Source organism: Sander lucioperca, chromosome 14 (assembly GCF_008315115.2).
Source record: "Sander lucioperca isolate FBNREF2018 chromosome 14, SLUC_FBN_1.2, whole genome shotgun sequence".
In the NCBI taxonomy this organism is placed as follows: Eukaryota; Metazoa; Chordata; class Actinopteri; order Perciformes; family Percidae; genus Sander; species Sander lucioperca.
In genome coordinates this window covers 11,362,178-11,379,676 of record NC_050186.1, presented here as the reverse complement: position 1 = coordinate 11,379,676, position 17,499 = coordinate 11,362,178, and the positions used below count along the sequence as shown (strand labels likewise).

General features: G+C 35.5%; 2 protein-coding genes and 1 long non-coding RNA gene across 12 annotated transcripts in view; 1 reads left to right on the top strand and 2 right to left on the bottom strand.

The window, feature by feature from the left end:
* slc4a5b (solute carrier family 4 member 5b) overlaps window positions 1-11,939 on the top strand; it is a 69,734-nt gene extending 57,795 nt beyond the window's left edge. For 8 of the 9 annotated variants that reach the window (XM_031287810.2, XM_035991751.1, XM_031287809.2 and 5 more), the window contains 2 exons: window positions 6,226-6,278; window positions 11,398-11,938. In XM_031287810.2, coding sequence (XP_031143670.1) covers window positions 6,226-6,227 — 2 coding nt within the window. In that variant the 3' untranslated portion in view covers window positions 6,228-6,278; window positions 11,398-11,938. Of the gene's footprint in view, window positions 1-6,225; window positions 6,279-11,397 lie in introns of all 9 variants that reach the window. The other variant, XM_035991747.1, reaches the window with a different exon arrangement.
* LOC118493115 lies at window positions 1,641-6,668 on the bottom strand. Its single transcript, XR_004895077.1, has 2 exons — window positions 6,331-6,668; window positions 1,641-1,896 (listed from the first exon to the last, which is right to left on the bottom strand). It is a non-coding gene; the product is annotated as an uncharacterized LOC118493115 (long non-coding RNA).
* A 2,376-nt stretch (window positions 11,940-14,315) lies between the features above and the next one.
* Window positions 14,316-17,263, bottom strand: LOC116041852 (polyubiquitin-B). Of its 2 annotated transcripts, XM_031287937.2 has the most exons (3): window positions 17,000-17,263; window positions 14,952-15,640; window positions 14,316-14,723 (listed from the first exon to the last, which is right to left on the bottom strand). In XM_031287937.2, exons 2-3 carry the CDS (start codon window positions 15,631-15,633, stop codon window positions 14,716-14,718), a joined length of 690 nt encoding a protein of 229 aa, XP_031143797.1. In that variant the 5' UTR covers window positions 15,634-15,640; window positions 17,000-17,263; the 3' UTR covers window positions 14,316-14,715. The 2 variants fall into 2 exon arrangements, with proteins under 2 accessions (XP_031143797.1, XP_031143796.1); XM_031287936.2 differs by having other exon boundaries at window positions 14,316-15,640.
* Window positions 17,264-17,499: the final 236 nt, after the last annotated feature.

Genomic DNA, 17,499 nt, shown 5'->3' with positions numbered 1-17,499 from the left:
TGTCGTTTTTATGATTTTTGTCGACATGCTACTATGACTTTTTTATGACTTTTTTCGACATACTATACCATGACTTTTTTCGACATGCTATACTATGACTTTTTTCTACATACTATACTGTGACGTTTTTATGATTTTTTTCAACATACTATACTATGACTTTTTTCGACATACTATACTATGACTTTTTATGACTTCTTTTGACATACTATTCTATGACTTTTTATGATTTTTTCAACATACTATACTATGACTTTTTATGACTTCTTTTGACATACTATTCTATGACTTTTTCATGACGTTTTTCGACATACTATACTATGATTTATTCAACATACTACTTTGACCTTTTTCGACATGCAATACTATGACTTTTTTCGACATACTATACTATGACTTTTTTCGACATGCTATACTATGACTTTTTTCTACATACTATACTACGCCTTTTTTCGACATACAATACTATGAGTTTTTGACTTTTTTCTACACGCTATACTATGACCTTTTTCGACATACTATACTATTGCTTTTTATGATTTTTTTGTCATAATATACTGACTTTTTGACATTCTATACTATGACTTTTTTCAACTTAACCTACTATGACTTTTTATGACTTTTTTTGACATACTATACTATGACTTTTTATGACTTTTTTCGTCATACTATCCTATGAATTTTTTCGACATACTATACTGACGTTTTTATGATTTTTTTCAACTTACTATACTATGACTTATTTCGACATACTTATACTATGTCGTTTTTATGATTTTTTTAGACATGCTACTATGACTTTTTTATGACTTTTTTCGACATACTATACTGTGACGTTTTTATGATTTTTTTCAACATACTATACTATTACTTTTTATGACTTCTTTTGACATACTATTCTATGACTTTTTATGATTTTTTCAACATGCTATACTATGACTTTTTTCGACATACTATACTATGACTTTTTATGACTTCTTTTGACATACTATTCTATGACTTTTTATGATTTTTTCGACATACTATGACTTTTTCATGACGTTTTTCGACATACTATACTATGATTTATTCAACATACTACTTTGACCTTTTTTGACATACTATACTGCAACTTTTTTTTCAACATAGTGTAGGCCCTACTATGACTTTTTCTGACATACTATACTATGACTTTTTTCGACATACTTATATTATGTCGTTTTTATGATTTTTTTCGACATGCTATACTACGACTTTTTTTTCGACATACTGTAGGCCCTACTATGACTTTTTTCGACATACTATGCTGTGACCTTTTTCGACATGCTATACTATGACTTTTTTCTACATACTATACTATGACTTTTTTTTGACTTTTTTGACATACTATACTACGCCTTTTTTCGACATACAATACTATGAGTTTTTGACTTTTTTCTACACGCTATACTATGACCTTTTTCGACATACTATTGCTTTTTATGATTCTTTTGTCATAATATACTGACTTTTTGACATTCTATACTATGACTTTTTTCAACTTAACCTACTATGACTTTTTTCATGACTTTTTTCGACATACTTTAACTGTTTTACTTTTCATTATTGTTATACTTCATGGCTGAAGAACCATGACAATTAACGAGAGGTGACACAAAAAGTTACTTTAAAGAAACCATTCTTTTATTTAAAACAACAAAATGTCAAGACATTAGAAGGTTAGCAGTCAGTAGTGCCAGCATGTATGCATGAGTGAAATAATAGCGAGTGGAGTGTTGTATAGTAAAAGGAAAAACAAAGGATGGGGAGCATATAGAGCATTGTTTCCCCTTTCTCTCTTCCCATCATGGAACAAGTGAGTTGCGCTCTTATAGTACTGGAAAGACACAAGGACGACCTGACCACACGTACTGGCATCTGCAACACAAAGAAAAAAGACAAGCAGTTAAAGAGGGGTCATCACATTGTACTATTTCAGACTGTTTCAATTAGTCATAAAAATAAAAAATGCATGTCGAAAAGTCACAAAAAAAAGTCATAGTATAGGATGTCGAAAAATGTCACAAAAAAAGTCATAGTATAGTATGTCGAAAGAAGTCAAAAAGTCATAGTATAGCATGTCGAAAAAATTCATAGTATAGTATGTCGAAAAAAGTCAAAAAAAAGTCATAGTATAGTATGTCGAAAAATGTCACAAGAAAAGTCATAGTATAGTATGTCGAAAGAAGTCAAAAAGTCATAGTATAGTATGTCAAAAAAAGTCATAGTATAGTATGTCAAAAAAGTAAAAAAAAAAGTCATAGTATAGTATGTCGAAAAAAGTTATAGTATAGTATGTCGAAAAAAGTCAAAAAAGTCATAGTATAGTATGTCGAAAAAAGTCATAGTATAGTATGTCGAAAAAAGTCATAGTATAGTATGTTGAAAAAAGTCAAAAAAAGTCATAGTATAGTATGTTGAAAAAAGTCAAAAAAAGTCATAGTATAGTATGTTGAAAAAAGTCATAGTATAGTATGTCAAAAAAGTCAAAAAAAGTCATAGTATAGCATGTTGAAAAAAGTCATAGTATAGTATGTCGAAAAAAGTCAAAAAAAAAGTCATAGTATAATGTCGAAAAAAGTCCAAAAAAAAGTCATATTATAGTATGTCGAAAAAAGTCAAAAAGAAAGTCAAAGTATAGTATGTTGAAAAAAGTCATAGTATATATGTCGAAAAAAGTCATAAAAAAGTCATAGTATAGTATGTCGAAAAAAGTAAAAAAAAAGTCATAGTATAGCATGTTGAAAAAAGTCAAAAAAAGTCATAGTATAGTATGTCAAAAAAGTCATAGTATAGTATGTTGAAAAAAGTCAAAAAAGTCATAGTATAGTATGTTGAAAAAAGTCAAAAAAAGTCATAGTATAGTATGTCGAAAAAAGTCAAAAAGAAAGTCAAAGTATAGTATGTTGAAAAAAGTCATAGTATATATGTCGAAAAAAGTCATAAAAAAGTCATAGTATAGTATGTCGAAAAAAGTAAAAAAAAAGTCATAGTATAGCATGTTGAAAAAAGTCAAAAAAAGTCATAGTATAGTATGTCAAAAAAGTCATAGTATAGTATGTTGAAAAAAGTCAAAAAAGTCATAGTATAGTATGTTGAAAAAAGTCAAAAAAAGTCATAGTATAGTATGTCGAAAAAAGTCATAGTATAGTATGTCGAAAAAAGTCAAAAAAAGTCATAGTATAGTATGTCAAAAAAGTCAAAAAAAAGTCATAGTATGGTATGTTGAAAAAAGTCATAGTATAGTATGTCGAAAAAAGTCATAGTATAGTATGTCGAAAGAAGTCAAAAAGTCATAGTATAGCATGTCGAAAAAAGTCATAATATAGTATGTCAAAAAAAGTCAAAAAAAGTCATAGTATAGTATGTCAAAAAAAGTCATAGTATAGTATGTCAAAAAAGTCAAAAAAAAGTCATAGTATAGTATGTCAAAAAAAGTCAAAAAAAGTCATAGTATAGTATGTCGAAAAAAGTCATAGTATAGTATGTCGAAAAAAGTCATAGTATAGTATGTTGAAAAAAGTCAAAAAAAGTCATAGTATAGTATGTTGAAAAAAGTCATAGTATAGTATGTCGAAAAAAGTCAAAAAAAGTCAAATAAAGTCATAGTATAGTATGTCGAAAAAAGTCAAAAAAAGTCATAGTATAGCATGTCGAAAAAAGTCAAAAAAAGTCATAGTACAGTATGTTGAAAAAAGTCATAGTATAGTATGTCGAAAAAAGTCATAGTATAGTATGTCGAAAAAAGTCAAAAAAAGTCCTAGTATAGTATGTCGAACAAAGTAAAAAAAAAAGTCATAGTATAATGTCGAAAAAAGTCAAAAAAAAGTCATATTATAGTATGTCGAAAAAAGTCAAAAAAAAAAGTCATAGTATAGTATGTTGAAAAAGTCAAAAAAAGTCATAGTATAGTATGTCGAAAAAAGTCATAGTATAGTATGTCGAAAAAAGTCAAAGTATAGTATGTCGAAAAAAGTAAAAAAAAGTCATAGTATAGTATGTCGAAAAAAGTAAAAAAAAAAGTCATAGTATAGTATGTCGAAAAAAGTCAAAAAAAGTCCTAGTATAGTATGTCGAACAAAGTAAAAAAAAAAGTCATAGTATAATGTCGAAAAAAGTCATATTATAGTATGTCGAAAAAAGTCAAAAAGAAAGTCAAAGTATAGTATGTCGAAAAAAGTCAAAAAGAAAGTCAAAGTATAGTATGTCGAAAAAAGTCATAGTATATATGTCGAAAAAAGTCATAAAAAAGTCATAGTATAGTATGTTGAAAAAGGTCATAGTATAGTATGTCGAAAAAAGTAAAAAAAAAGTCATAGTATAGCATGTTGAAAAAAGTCAAAAAAAGTCATAGTATAGTATGTCAAAAAAGTCATAGTATAGTATGTTGAAAAAAGTCAAAAAAGTCATAGTATAGTATGTTGAAAAAAGTCAAAAAAAGTCATAGTATAGTATGTCGAAAAAGTCATAGTATAGTATGTCGAAAAAAGTAAAAAAAAAGTCATAGTATAGCATGTTGAAAAAAGTCCAAAAAAGTCATAGTATAGTATGTCAAAAAAGTCATAGTATAGTATGTCGAAAAAAGTCAAAAAAAGTCATAGTATAGTATGTCGAAAAATGTCACGAAAAAAAGTCACAGTATAGTATGTCGAAAAAAGTCGAAAAAAGTCATAGTATAGTATGTCGAAAAAAGTCAATTAAAGTCATAGTATAGTATGTCGAAAAAAGTCAAAAAAAGTCATAGTATAGTATGTTGAAAAAAGTCAAAAAAGTCATAGTATAGTATGTCGAAAAAAGTCAAAAAAAAGTCATAGTATAGTATGTTGAAAAAAGTCAAAAAAAGTCATAGTATAGTATGTCGAAAAAGTCATAGTATAGTATGTTGAAAAAGGTCATAGTATAGTATGTCGAAAAAAGTCAAAAAAAGTATGTTGAAAAAAGTCAAAAAAGTCATAGTATAGTATGTTGAAAAAAGTCAAAAAAGTCATAGTATAGTATGTCGAAAAAAGTCAAAAAAAGTCATAGTATAGTATGTTGAAAAAAGTCAAAAAAAGTCATAGTATAGTATGTTGAAAAAAGTCAAAAAAGTCATAGTATAGCATGTTGAAAAAAGTCAAAAAAAGTCATAGTATAGTATGTCGAAAAAGTCATAGTATAGTATGTCGAAAAAAGTCAAAAAAAAGTCATAGTATAGTATGTCGAAAAAAGTCAAAAAAAAGTCATAGTATAGTATGTTGAAAAAAGTCATAGTATAGCATGTCGAAAAATGTCACGAAAAAAAGTCACAGTATAGTATGTCAAAAAAGTCATAGTATAGTATGTTGAAAAAAGTCAAAAAAGTCATAGTATAGTATGTTGAAAAAAGTCAAAAAAAGTCATAGTATAGTATGTCGAAAAAAGTCCAAAAAAAGTCATAGTATAGCATGTTGAAAAAAGTCAAAAAAAGTCATAGTATAGTATGTCAAAAAAGTCATAGTATAGTATGTCGAAAAAAGTCAAAAAAAGTCATAGTATAGTATGTCGAAAATAGTCATAGTATAGTATGTCGAAAAAAGTCAAAAAAAGTCATAGTATAGCATGTTGAAAAAAGTCCAAAAAAAGTCATAGTATAGCATGTTGAAAAAAGTCAAAAAAAGTCATAGTATAGTATGTCAAAAAAGTCATAGTATAGTATGTCGAAAAAAGTCAAAAAAAAGTCATAGTATAGTATGTTGAAAAAAGTCATAGTATAGCATGTTGAAAAAAGTCCAAAAAAAGTCACAGTATAGTATGTCGAAAAAAGTCATTCTATGCTATGACCTTTTCAACACATGCTATGCCTTTTGTCATGACATTAAAAGCTGAGTAATGTTTTAAAAGTAAGCTGGTGAAAGTGATCAGCAGATGATTAAAAACATAACGCATGCATTCCATGTCACGTTCAGGGGCAGCACAAAATGTTTGTGATGACTGCCATGGGCAGACTCTGTTGCAAACCTAGCCACTGTGTTGAAGATGGTTAACAGTTAAACGTTATGGAAAGGTCAGTGGTTCCGAGCAACCTCTAAAGATCAACTGCTTGTCATCACGGTTAACTTGATGTTGTTTTTCATCTCTGTTATCTTTGTGTCTCTGTGTTTGTATTCGTGTTGAACTGTACATGTGCTTACATTCTTGTTCTGTGTTGTGCATATGTTTCTCTTTGTGTCTCCGTGTGTTTTCGTACAGGAGATGAACCCTTACTCGACAGTCTCGTCCAATCAAAATGAATTAGACCGCAGGTATGCTGTGTGCTGAAACTACACGTGCCCTTCAGTGATCTGATTTACTCACCCGACACAAACGCTGGCTGGGACACCACCACCTTCACCTTCAGACAAAACACACAGATACCACATAGAAACACACATTCTGTTCAGGTGTATTCATGTTGGATGATGATTTTAGACATTTTACTTTTGTTTTTACATAGCATATAGGAGATAATTCAGTACACGTGCATAGGAAGTACTGTGTACAATGCAGTGCATGAGGGCATTTGAATATTCAGTTAGTTGTACATACTTTAAAGGATAACTACAGTTTTTTTCAACCTGGACCCTATTTTCCTATGTTTTTTGTGTCTAAGTGACTGATGTGAACAACAATCTTTGACATTGGTCCAGTATTAAGCGAGATCGCTGCAGTCGGCTGCGGTGAAACAAGCTACAATGTAAGTTAATAGGACAATTGTGCAGCTTGTATTTACCTTCATAAAAGTGCTCGTTTTGCCGCTGACAGGCTCAGATTAATATTCTAAGTGTATGACAACATTATGGAAAGGATTTCTAAGGAGGTCAACCTTTCTGTTAAAGAGTAAGATCCTTTTTTTTAAACATAAAAACATCCGCGAAATCGCATTCACTAAACCCACCAGACTCCATGTAAATAAACAGTAATTTTAGCAACGTAAAGATACACATTCAAAGTCGACAGAAACAAAATAAAACTATGAAAAGCTGTTTTGGGTCGTCTTTCCACTTTTCCAACCATCACAACTTTAGTTTTGGTTGAAATAAACACATAGTTTACAGAGTCACGTGTGAAAATACTTTGGCTCTATACACGCTAAAAGTATTGCTTTTTTAAATGGAGTCTGGTGGGTTTAGCGCTAGCGACTTCAGAGCGGTTTCTTGTTAAACAGAAAGGTCTCAACGAGGTTTTAAAGGTCTATCTCTGAAGGGATCCTTTCAATAATGTTGTCAGACACTTAGAATAATAATCTGAGTCTGTCAGCGGCAACACGAGCACTTTAAGGTAAATACAAGCTGGACGATTGTACTATTAACTTATATTGTAGCTTGTTTTGCCGCTGCCGACTGCAGCGATCTCACTTAATACTGAACCGATGTCAAAGATTGTTGTTCCCATCAGTCACTTAGACACAAAAACATAGGAAAATAGGGTCCAGGTTGAAAAGAAATGGTAGTTAACCTTTAAGTCAGGGATTTTCAAAGTTGACTCTTAGATCCGAGACGAAGTTACTGCAGTAAGGCCGACATAAGGAGCTTTGAACTGTGTAAAATACTACGGTGGATTTATAAGAAAATGACACCAATGTTACTCTTCAAACACCTTTTAATTTTTGATGCATCATTGCTTTTACAGATAGTCATGGTGGATCAATCATTCCACGGGTCTCCTCTTCATAAGTGGAACTGTTTTAACGTTGTCCATTACTCTAACCAAATAAATGTACGAGGGGATTCATCATGATTGGATTTTGGTTGTTTCTTTTTAAAATAACCGTGGCTCATTAAGAACATGAGCACATCAGCCTCTAGGAGATCAATTCATTGCTGTTTACCACTAGTATATTACCTTGTATTTGTTTTGTACCGTCATCTGTTTGGTATTATAGAATTTTTGTGCTGCAACGAACAATTATTTTCATTATCGATCAGTCTGACGATTAATTTGTTGAACCTGGTCGAGTTCCTGTATTTAATTATTCTATTTATCAGTAAAATGCCAGAGAAGGCGACATACTAAAATGACTAATTTTACTAGTCCCGATCAATAATCCAACACGCACTTATATGTAGGTTGTATCATGTAAGGCAACTAAAACAGAACATCTTTACATTTGAGAAGTGAATTTTTGACTTTTTTTGGCTTGAAAAATATCTGAAATTATTATATAGTCTTAAAAATAGCAGTTTGTTGATTGAATAATTGATTAATGGACTAATGGTTGCAGCTGAAGTCAATTCAAAATGTCTATGAAGGTTATTGGATTCATCCTAAACATAAATGAAGGATTTCAACCAATCTGAACGGTGAAATGTGCTGTTTTTAAACATTACTGAGAAAGTGACATCTTATTTCCCACAAGCCCTTTTGATTGCTGTTACAACCTGTGTCACTACCCGATGTGAGTCGAGTGCAGAAGTGAGTTGCGCAAGCGTCACTTTGCGACAATGACCAGATTTCACGCAGATCTGTTCTGCTGTCAGCCACAGAATAATGAGATAGGTACATTACATAGCAGTCATTTATTATTTAGCGTAAGGCATCACATTTTCACGGCATGATCCCTGATGTCAGTTCTAGATCAGAGGCTGAAGTAGCCGACAAGAACCTGCCAACGAGAGACTTCTGGAACGTCGATACAATAGAAATGGACCTACGTAACGGAGTTCATTCACTGCAGGCTACAAGTTAGCAATCACACACAACAAAGGCTGTCACTGGAATGGTGTTTTGAGCTAACGTTAGCAATCAAACAATCATAGATAGCTAAAACGTTTGCCGGATCCCTTGGCGTTATGCCGTAACTCAGGGGTGTCAAACTCAATTTCGCTGAGGGCCAGACTGGAAAACGAGAATCACATCAAGGGTCAGACATGTAGACTTTATTGACATGCTTTTATTTCATCGAAAAAGTTAAATATCTTTGACTGTATTGTTGCAGGTCTCATATAGTCTTCTCACTTACACTTTGGTCAACGTAAAGCCCTGAAAAAGTCAGCAAAAAAGTTCCAAAGCCATCCTAGAATTTAGCAAATCAAGCAAAAAAATGATTACATTTTCTAAGCAGGCTAGCACCCAGCTGCCTCAGAGCAACCTGTTTACAGTCTGAATATGAAAGCGCTCTGGCTCTGGGGGGATTTATGACTCTCAAATTCTGCTTTGAGTGTTGCGTAATTGTAAGTTGAAAAACAGTTTCCCACGTTTTTGGTTTGGCGCACAAAATGTATTGTGAACTTAGATTGATATGCAGGACGGATCAGAATTTGCGAGGGGCTGGATTTGGCCCGCGGGCCTTGGGTTTGACACGTGCCGTAAACCGTTTAAATCTGAGCATGCGCAACTCACATCTGCACTCGACTCACATCGGGTCGTTCTCTCTCTCTCTCTCTGTCTCACTCTGTCTCTCTCTCTCTGTCTCACTCTGTCTCTCTCTCTCTGTCTCACTCTGTCTCTCTCTCTCTGTCTCACTCTGTCTCTCTCTCTGTCTGTCTGTGTCTCTCTCTCTGTCTCTCTCTCTCTCTCTCTCTCTGTCTTTCTCTCTCTGTCTCTCTCTGTCTCTCTCTCTCTCTGTCTTTCTCTGTCTCTCTCTCTCTGTCTCTGTCTCTCTCTCTGTCTCACTCTGTCTCTCTGTCTGTCTCTCTCTCTCTCTGTCTCTGTCTCACTCTGTCTCTCTCTCTCTCTGTCTCTCTCTCTCTCTCTGTCTTTCTCTGTCTCTCTCTCTCTGTCTCTGTCTCTCTCTCTCTCTCTCTCTCTCTCTGTCTTTCTCTGTCTCTCTGTCTCTGTCTCTCTCTCTCTCTCTCTCTGTCTTTCTCTGTCTCTCTCTCTGTGTCTCTGTCTCTCTCTCTCTCTGTCTGTCTCTCTCTCTGTCTGTCTGTGTCTCTCTCTCTCTCTCTCTGTCTCTCTCTCTGTCTCACTCTGTCTCTCTCTCTGTCTGTCTCTCTCTCTGTCTCTCTCTGTTTCTGTCTCACTCTGTCTCTCTCTCTGTCTGTCTGTCTCTCTCTCTGTCTCTCTGTCTCTCTCTATGTCTGTCTCTCTCTGTGTCTCTCTCTCTGTGTCTCTCTCTCTGTCTCTATGTGTTTCTCTCTCTCTCTCTCTGTCTCTCTCTCTCTGTGTCTCTCTCTCCCTCTCTCTCCCTCCCTTCCTGTCACTCCTTCCATCCCTTTCCTGTTAGAAACTGATAGCTTTAGTTCTGGATTAACTTGATTAACAGCGTCCTCTACACTAGTTGGTTTTCGTCCCCATGAATTAAAGCCGGGATTGATTGATTGTTTGGACAAAAACGAAAAACGCACAAAATTTAAATCAGAATGTATCTTAAAGCTCAGTACTGTGAATGTGTACAGTACACTCAGTTTCCAGTTTATTAGGTACACCGAGTTAAAACTACTGCTCTATAAAAAGTTGATAAAGGTCAATCAGTGTTTCCCAAAAGCCCAAGATGACGTCCTCAAATGTCTTGTTTTGTCCACAACTCAAAAGATATTAAGTTTACTGTCCCAGAGGAGAGAAGAAACTAGAAGATATTCACATTTAACAAGCTGACATCACAGAAGTTTGACTTTCTTTTTCATAAAATATGACTCAAACGGAATAATCGATTATTAAAAATATATCAGAAATTCCATCCGCGTACCACTAGACCAGTGTTTCTCAAATGGGGGTACGTGTCTCTGGAGGACTGCAGGGGGGTACGTGACAATTTGCAAAATGTTTTTCAGTTACAAGGCTGCAGTTAGGCCTACTTCTGTCTTTTTTCCCCCAAGTTTGTCGCTTTTTTCAAAGTTTTTGTCGTTTGTTTTGACATATTCTTGCCTTTATTCCTTACCTTTATCTACTGTCTTTTTTTGAAAGTAGATAACTGTCTTTTGCTTTTTGTCACTTTTGTCGCCCTAGTGTTGCCTTCCTTCTTTCTACTGTTTTTTTAAAGTTTTTATTACTTTTTTGAAGGTTGTGTCCCTTTTTTCTAAGTTTTTGTTACTATGTTCGACCTATTCTTGCCTTCCTTCCTTCTTTCTACCGCCTTTTTCCAACTTTTTGTCTCCTTTTCTCATCATCATCTAAATGTACAAGGCTGTAGTTTAGTAAATCTATCACTGACAGCGCTGTATTCTTCCTCTTTATAAAGACTTTTTTTTATACCAAACATTATTAGCACTGGTTGGGGGGTACATGGCTTAAAAAAACTGTTCAAAGGGGGAACATTATTGAGAACTTGAGAACCAGTGCACTAGAGGGAGCTCGTGTACCACCAGTGGTAGCCTACTTGTACCCCAGTTTGAGAACCAGTGGATTAGACAGCATGCGTTTTTAGCCCTGCGTACCTAATTAACTGGAAACTGCGTGTATGTGTGAGATGGAGTAAAAGTGTAACCTGGCCGGTTCCCACAGCATCACTCTACACCTGAAGATCTCCTGCCCCGACTCACCTGCCCACTCCCAGACCTCGAGCCTCGGCCCCGGGTGTACTCCGCCACGCCCGCTCGCGCCCCAGCTCAGCATCCAGGTGGACTCGGACTGCGAGGAGTCAGGCTTCTACTCCAGGAAACACCCCCGCTTTTATCCCCCTCAGGTCTGGCTGCCTCCGCCTGACATACACACAGACTTTCGTCAAAAACTGCACGCTCACTTCGGGGACTCCTGTGCTGAGACCGTCCTGTAGACACACACACACACACACACACACACACACACACACACACACACAGAAGGAAGGTGCAAAGGGTTGCGAATAACTCATAATCTGCTTGATATCTACATTTTATCTCGGTTTAAATTCTTTTTTTTTTTTTAGAGGCTGAGACTAATGTGCATACAGAAAGTGCTCTCACACCTTTTAATCGGCTCTTTATTAGATATAGCTCTACGTTTTATTATCAGGGATGTAACGATACACTCAACACACGATTCCCGATTTAAAGTTCATGATATGATTTTTTTTTTTTTTAACAGAATGAGCTGCAGACAAATGAGTGAATAAGATTCTTTTATTTCTGTAAATTGTGCCAAAACAACAGATGTGTCCTCTTATCACTGTGCAACTGATATTGTATTTTATCTTAAATAACAAAAATGAAATAAGAAAATAATCCCGCATCATGGGCGCCCGGATAGCTCAGTTGGTAGAGCGGGCGCCCATATGTAGAGGTTTACTCCTCGACGCAGCGGGCCGCGGGTTCGACTCCGACCTGCGGCCCTTTGCTGCATGTCATTCCCCGTGTCTCTCTCTCTCTCTCTCTCTCTCTCTCTCCTTTCATTTCTTCAGCTGTCCTGTCAATAAAGGCCTAAAAATACCCCAAAAATAATAAAAAAAATAAATCAAAATAACAAAATAGAACAAAAATATCTTCAATAATAAACTGAGACGCAACAAGTGAAATCTAAAGTAGATTACGCACTAGGACGTTTACAAACTCCATCGGCATTCATTTTTTTTACCTCCTCCTGTTGTAACCTTTCTACTTTTATTCACGATGCATCGTTACATCCCTAATTATTACACAGCTCCTCCAGTAACAATAGCTTCAAAGAAACAACCAAAATGTGTTAATAATATAAATAATAATAATGAATGCATGAACCCACTCTGAACCTGTGTTAGGCATCAGTATTATTGATCATTTGTTCATCTTTGCTTTTTTCTCTCTCGAACATTTAAAGAATAATAGAGATTTACATGATTGTTTATGTGCATTATGGATGTAAAACCCTGAAACTGTAATAAAACGGCGTATAAAGTTGGTTTGTTTTGTCCTGACGTGATTTAGGTTTAAAGTACATTTAACTCATGTACGGTACTAAAGTACTAATTTCATGTACTTGTACTTTTCATAGCACTTTGTATTTCTACTCCGCTACATCTCAGAGGGGAATACTATACTTCTTACTTTACATTTATTTCACAGCTTTAGTTACTTTACAAATTAAGATTTTTTACACACAAATAGTTTTTGTTATAAATTAAACTCGACAGTTTGAACTAGTACAGCTGGAACGATTAGTCGAGCGGCAGAAAATGTATGTGAATTTTGATTGGTTGAAGGTTTTTTGTATTTTATGTAAAAACATTTTAAATGTTGAGGTTTAGACTGTTGGTTGGACAAAACAAACACTGTGAAGGTGACACTTTGTACTGAAGGCAGATTGGTTTAATTTATTTTTAAATATATAAATATATTTATAATATATTTTTTAATTCTTATATTTTTAAATATTTAAAATTGATTTTATCTAATTAACAGTATTTTTAAATTCTTATATTTGTAAATATTTTTAACTATTTTGTATACTCTTAAATATTTAAAATTGATTTTATCTAATTAACAGTATTTTTAAATTATTTCTTATATTTGTAAATATTTTAAATTTATTTTTATAATATTGTATTTTTTTTTTTTTTTAATTGTTCTTATTTATTTTTAATAACTCAAAACATTTTTCTTATACTTTTACTTTAGAGCAGGACTCTTCACTGTTTTTTAGGCCAAGGACCCTTAACTGAAAGAGGGACCCCCTACTACATACAGTATATTATACAAAATTAAGTTGCATATTAAACTGGGCCTACAGTAACGCGTACGGCGGCCTAAACCCTTTATACATCGACTTGTATCGGAAAAAAAAGCAATCAAAATAATTGTTGGCATGATTTTATGAATGTTTTATTGGTAACCATACATGTAGAACAGTGAAGCTTTAGGATTAATGGTCTCTATGGACCGTTACCTTAGTAACTACCTTCCCTATAGGACAGTAAGCCTATCACTGAGGCCGTTTTCTACAAACAGGCTGATTTATATCTCCTAATAAGGATTCATGTTGTCCTTTTAATTTCAAAAATGTGTTGCAGTTACTCCGAGGACCCAGTTGAAGATCTCTGCTTTATAACACTCAATGCAGGACTTTGTAGAGTATTGTGTCGTAGTACTTCTCCAAATTAAAATTCTGAATACTTGCTCCACTGATTATAAAGTGTAGTTACATCCATCAGAGTGAGTGGGTTGAATGTGCACCATGAAGCCCTCTCTGCTTTACAACTGTAGATAGTATTACTTATTTTCACCATTTATGAAATGTCTCAACAACCCACAACAGTTAATGGTTCTCTGGTGACACCTTGTGGACAAACATTACACCCAAACACCTCAGTGATTCAGTAAAATTGTGCACTGAACTGAAATTTAGTCTCGAGTTACTCACCAAGCAGGGAAAGTACTTTCCTGTTGGGAATTCAACAAACCAAAGTTTAAGAACCACAAATAAGTTAAGAAAGTCAGCTAGAATTAATCTTGAAATTATAAATTGACCAGATGATGTAAGAATCCATTTTATTAGTTATGATCAACATTTTAAACAGCATCACTTCAATAGAGGCTCCACTCTGGAGTTAACACACGGAACATTCCTTCTACCATGCAGTTACTTATTTTAGTCTAATTTTATCATTTCAACACATTTGTGTATTTTCTGTTACAGATGAAAAATGCCTCAAATCAAAGTCTGGAACCCAAAAACACATTAACACTAACCGTCAGCTAAAGCAGTCAAAACAAAGTGAAATTAAGAAAGCAAAGTCAGGAATGCTCAAGCTTTATTGAAACTTTAAAAAAAAAGGAATGACTGACGGCTGGAGCAGAACGAGTGATTTTTTCCTCTCAACACTGGAATAAAGATGGTGGTTATATGGAGACATCTTTAAGCTGGAGCAGATCAGTTTCCTCCACGGAGACGGAGCACCAAGTGGAGGGTGGACTCCTTCTGGATGTTGTAGTCAGAGAGGGTGCGGCCGTCTTCCAGCTGCTTGCCAGCAAAGATGAGACGCTGCTGGTCTGGGGGGATTCCCTCCTTATCCTGGATCTTGGCCTTGACGTTCTCAATGGAGTCGCTGGGCTCCACCTCCAGGGTGATGGTCTTGCCAGTCAGGGTCTTGACGAAGATCTGCATGCCTCCACGGAGACGGAGCACCAGGTGGAGGGTGGACTCCTTCTGGATGTTGTAGTCAGAGAGGGTGCGGCCGTCCTCGAGCTGCTTGCCGGCAAAGATCAGACGCTGCTGGTCTGGGGGGATTCCCTCCTTATCCTGGATCTTGGCCTTGACGTTCTCAATGGAGTCGCTGGGCTCCACCTCCAGGGTGATGGTCTTGCCAGTGAGGGTCTTCACGAAGATCTGCATGCCTCCACGGAGACGGAGCACCAGGTGGAGGGTGGACTCCTTCTGGATGTTGTAGTCAGAGAGGGTGCGGCCGTCCTCGAGCTGCTTGCCGGCAAAGATGAGACGCTGCTGGTCTGGGGGGATTCCCTCCTTATCCTGGATCTTGGCCTTGACGTTCTCAATGGAGTCACTGGGCTCCACCTCCAGGGTGATGGTCTTGCCAGTGAGGGTCTTCACGAAGATCTGCATGCCTCCACGGAGACGGAGCACAAGATGGAGGGTGGACTCCTTCTGGATGTTGTAGTCAGAGAGGGTGCGGCCGTCCTCGAGCTGCTTGCCAGCAAAGATCAGACGCTGCTGGTCTGGGGGGATTCCCTCCTTATCCTGGATCTTGGCCTTGACGTTCTCAATGGTGTCACTGGGCTCCACCTCCAGGGTGATGGTCTTTCCGGTCAGCGTCTTCACAAAGATCTGCATTTTGGCACTGTTCAGAAGAAAAACATCTCATTAAAAAATGGTGACAACTGAAAGCCACATTTCTGTTCTCACTATTTGCATCTACAGTAATATAATGCTCTGCAGCTGCATTTGGGGCTTTCCAGAGGAAGTGGTTTGTGTGTCACGCTACTTTTAGTTTCTATTATTCAACTTACCCACCTTTACACAACTAGCTTTTAAACATGTTTTTTTAAAACAGATTGCTATTTAAATTGAGACCAAAAACTGTTTCCCCAAAACCAAATTCAGACATTTTAAAGACTACAAGAGAACAGAGATTACCATTAATGCCCAGTTAAAGACAATCGGTTCTGAAATGTTATGTTAAAATATGCAAATGAGGCATTATCTACCCAGCCATGTACAGACACAACTAGACAAAGTAGTTAAACACGTTCATTTTCTGTGGATTTATTAGGAATTTGTTTCAGCTCTTTGGTTTAATTTACAGTTACTTAATATGTAATACTCGCCTAACATTGTACACACACAAGTTCATTATCCCACGTTTCACAGCTTTCAAAAGCATGATCTTTTCCTGGATTCCTTAAGTGATTTAATCTATATATAAAAAACTATTTATGAGTGCTTATCAGGCCTGTCGTTTATTAAAGTATATTTTGTTGTGGCTTGCATTGTCTAGTCTGGACTATTGTTAATGTTACACTGTACTACCGACTATTGTAGTGTGCGTATCAGATATGTATTCTGAAATATGAGATTTTTGGATTTGGAGAATTTTTTTTACCGAGTCATCTAGCTAGCTAGCGTTAGCTAAATTGACAGTTAGCCGAATTTAAAAAAAAAAAAAAAGTTTAAAGCTTCCTTTTCTGCTTGAAAGCTTGTAAAAAATATAGGACCCAGTGTTACACTTACTAGAAGACGCACGTAAATGTGAAAGCAGAATAAGGGCTCAGTTGTTCGGCTAACCAGACGGTTCCTATTGGAGAGTGACGAAGCTAATATGCTAACGTTGCTACGGAACAGGATGCCGCAATATCTGGTCGTTTTGTCTTAATTGTGCCCACATACAAAGGCTAATTTATTTAATCTCTTTAGCGAAGTGTTGACGTTTCGTTCTTTACTGGTTTAACTGACTTATTTAAAAGCTGAATAGTCATTAAGTTCTGTGAATTTGAGACGTTTCCTGAGACGAGGCCTGTTCGATGCTAGGCCGCGCTCGACGTTTGCTAGGCCGCAGCCGGCTTTGTTAGCTACCAAAACAGCGGATGTAGCTCGTTATTTTGTTACAAAGAGCGAAATTAACGTCGAGTAAACAACCCAGATGACGATATGTACGACAAAACCTCGTCTTAAATACAGTGAACGTTGTTAAATTACTTACAAACAAATGGTTCCACCGGTGTACGTGTCAGTGTCTTCCGGGTTCCGTCAGGTTTTAACAAACAAAGAGCAGTGGAGCGGGCTTTATAGCCAACAGTCAGATATCCTTCCGCTTTCCCACCCGGTGGAACTATAAAATATGGTTATCAAAAAATACGCCATAATCTTTTCGGAGTTAAGTAAACATGAATATTCTCGTTTGACACACAATGGAATGTTTTTTATGGTGGATACGAATAGTGTTTTTAGACCAGAATGAAGGTGAAAAATGACAATTTCACAACCTGCGCGGATGTATACTTGACATACGTATGCAGCTAGTCGGTAGGAGTGACGCAATGTTACTAAGTGCATTTTTGTGCAAGTACAATTTTGAGGTACATGTACTTTACTTGAATACGTCCATTTTATGCGACTACATGCTTCTACTCCACTAACGTTATTTGACAACCAGTAACTTTGCTGATTTAGATTATTAATACAAAATATAAGATTATACAT

Bases quoted from the DNA above. Each gene is read 5' to 3' on its own strand.
- LOC116041852 (XM_031287936.2), bottom strand. From the start codon at position 15,633: ATGCAGATCTTTGTGAAGACGCTGACCGGAAAGACCATCACCCTGGAG.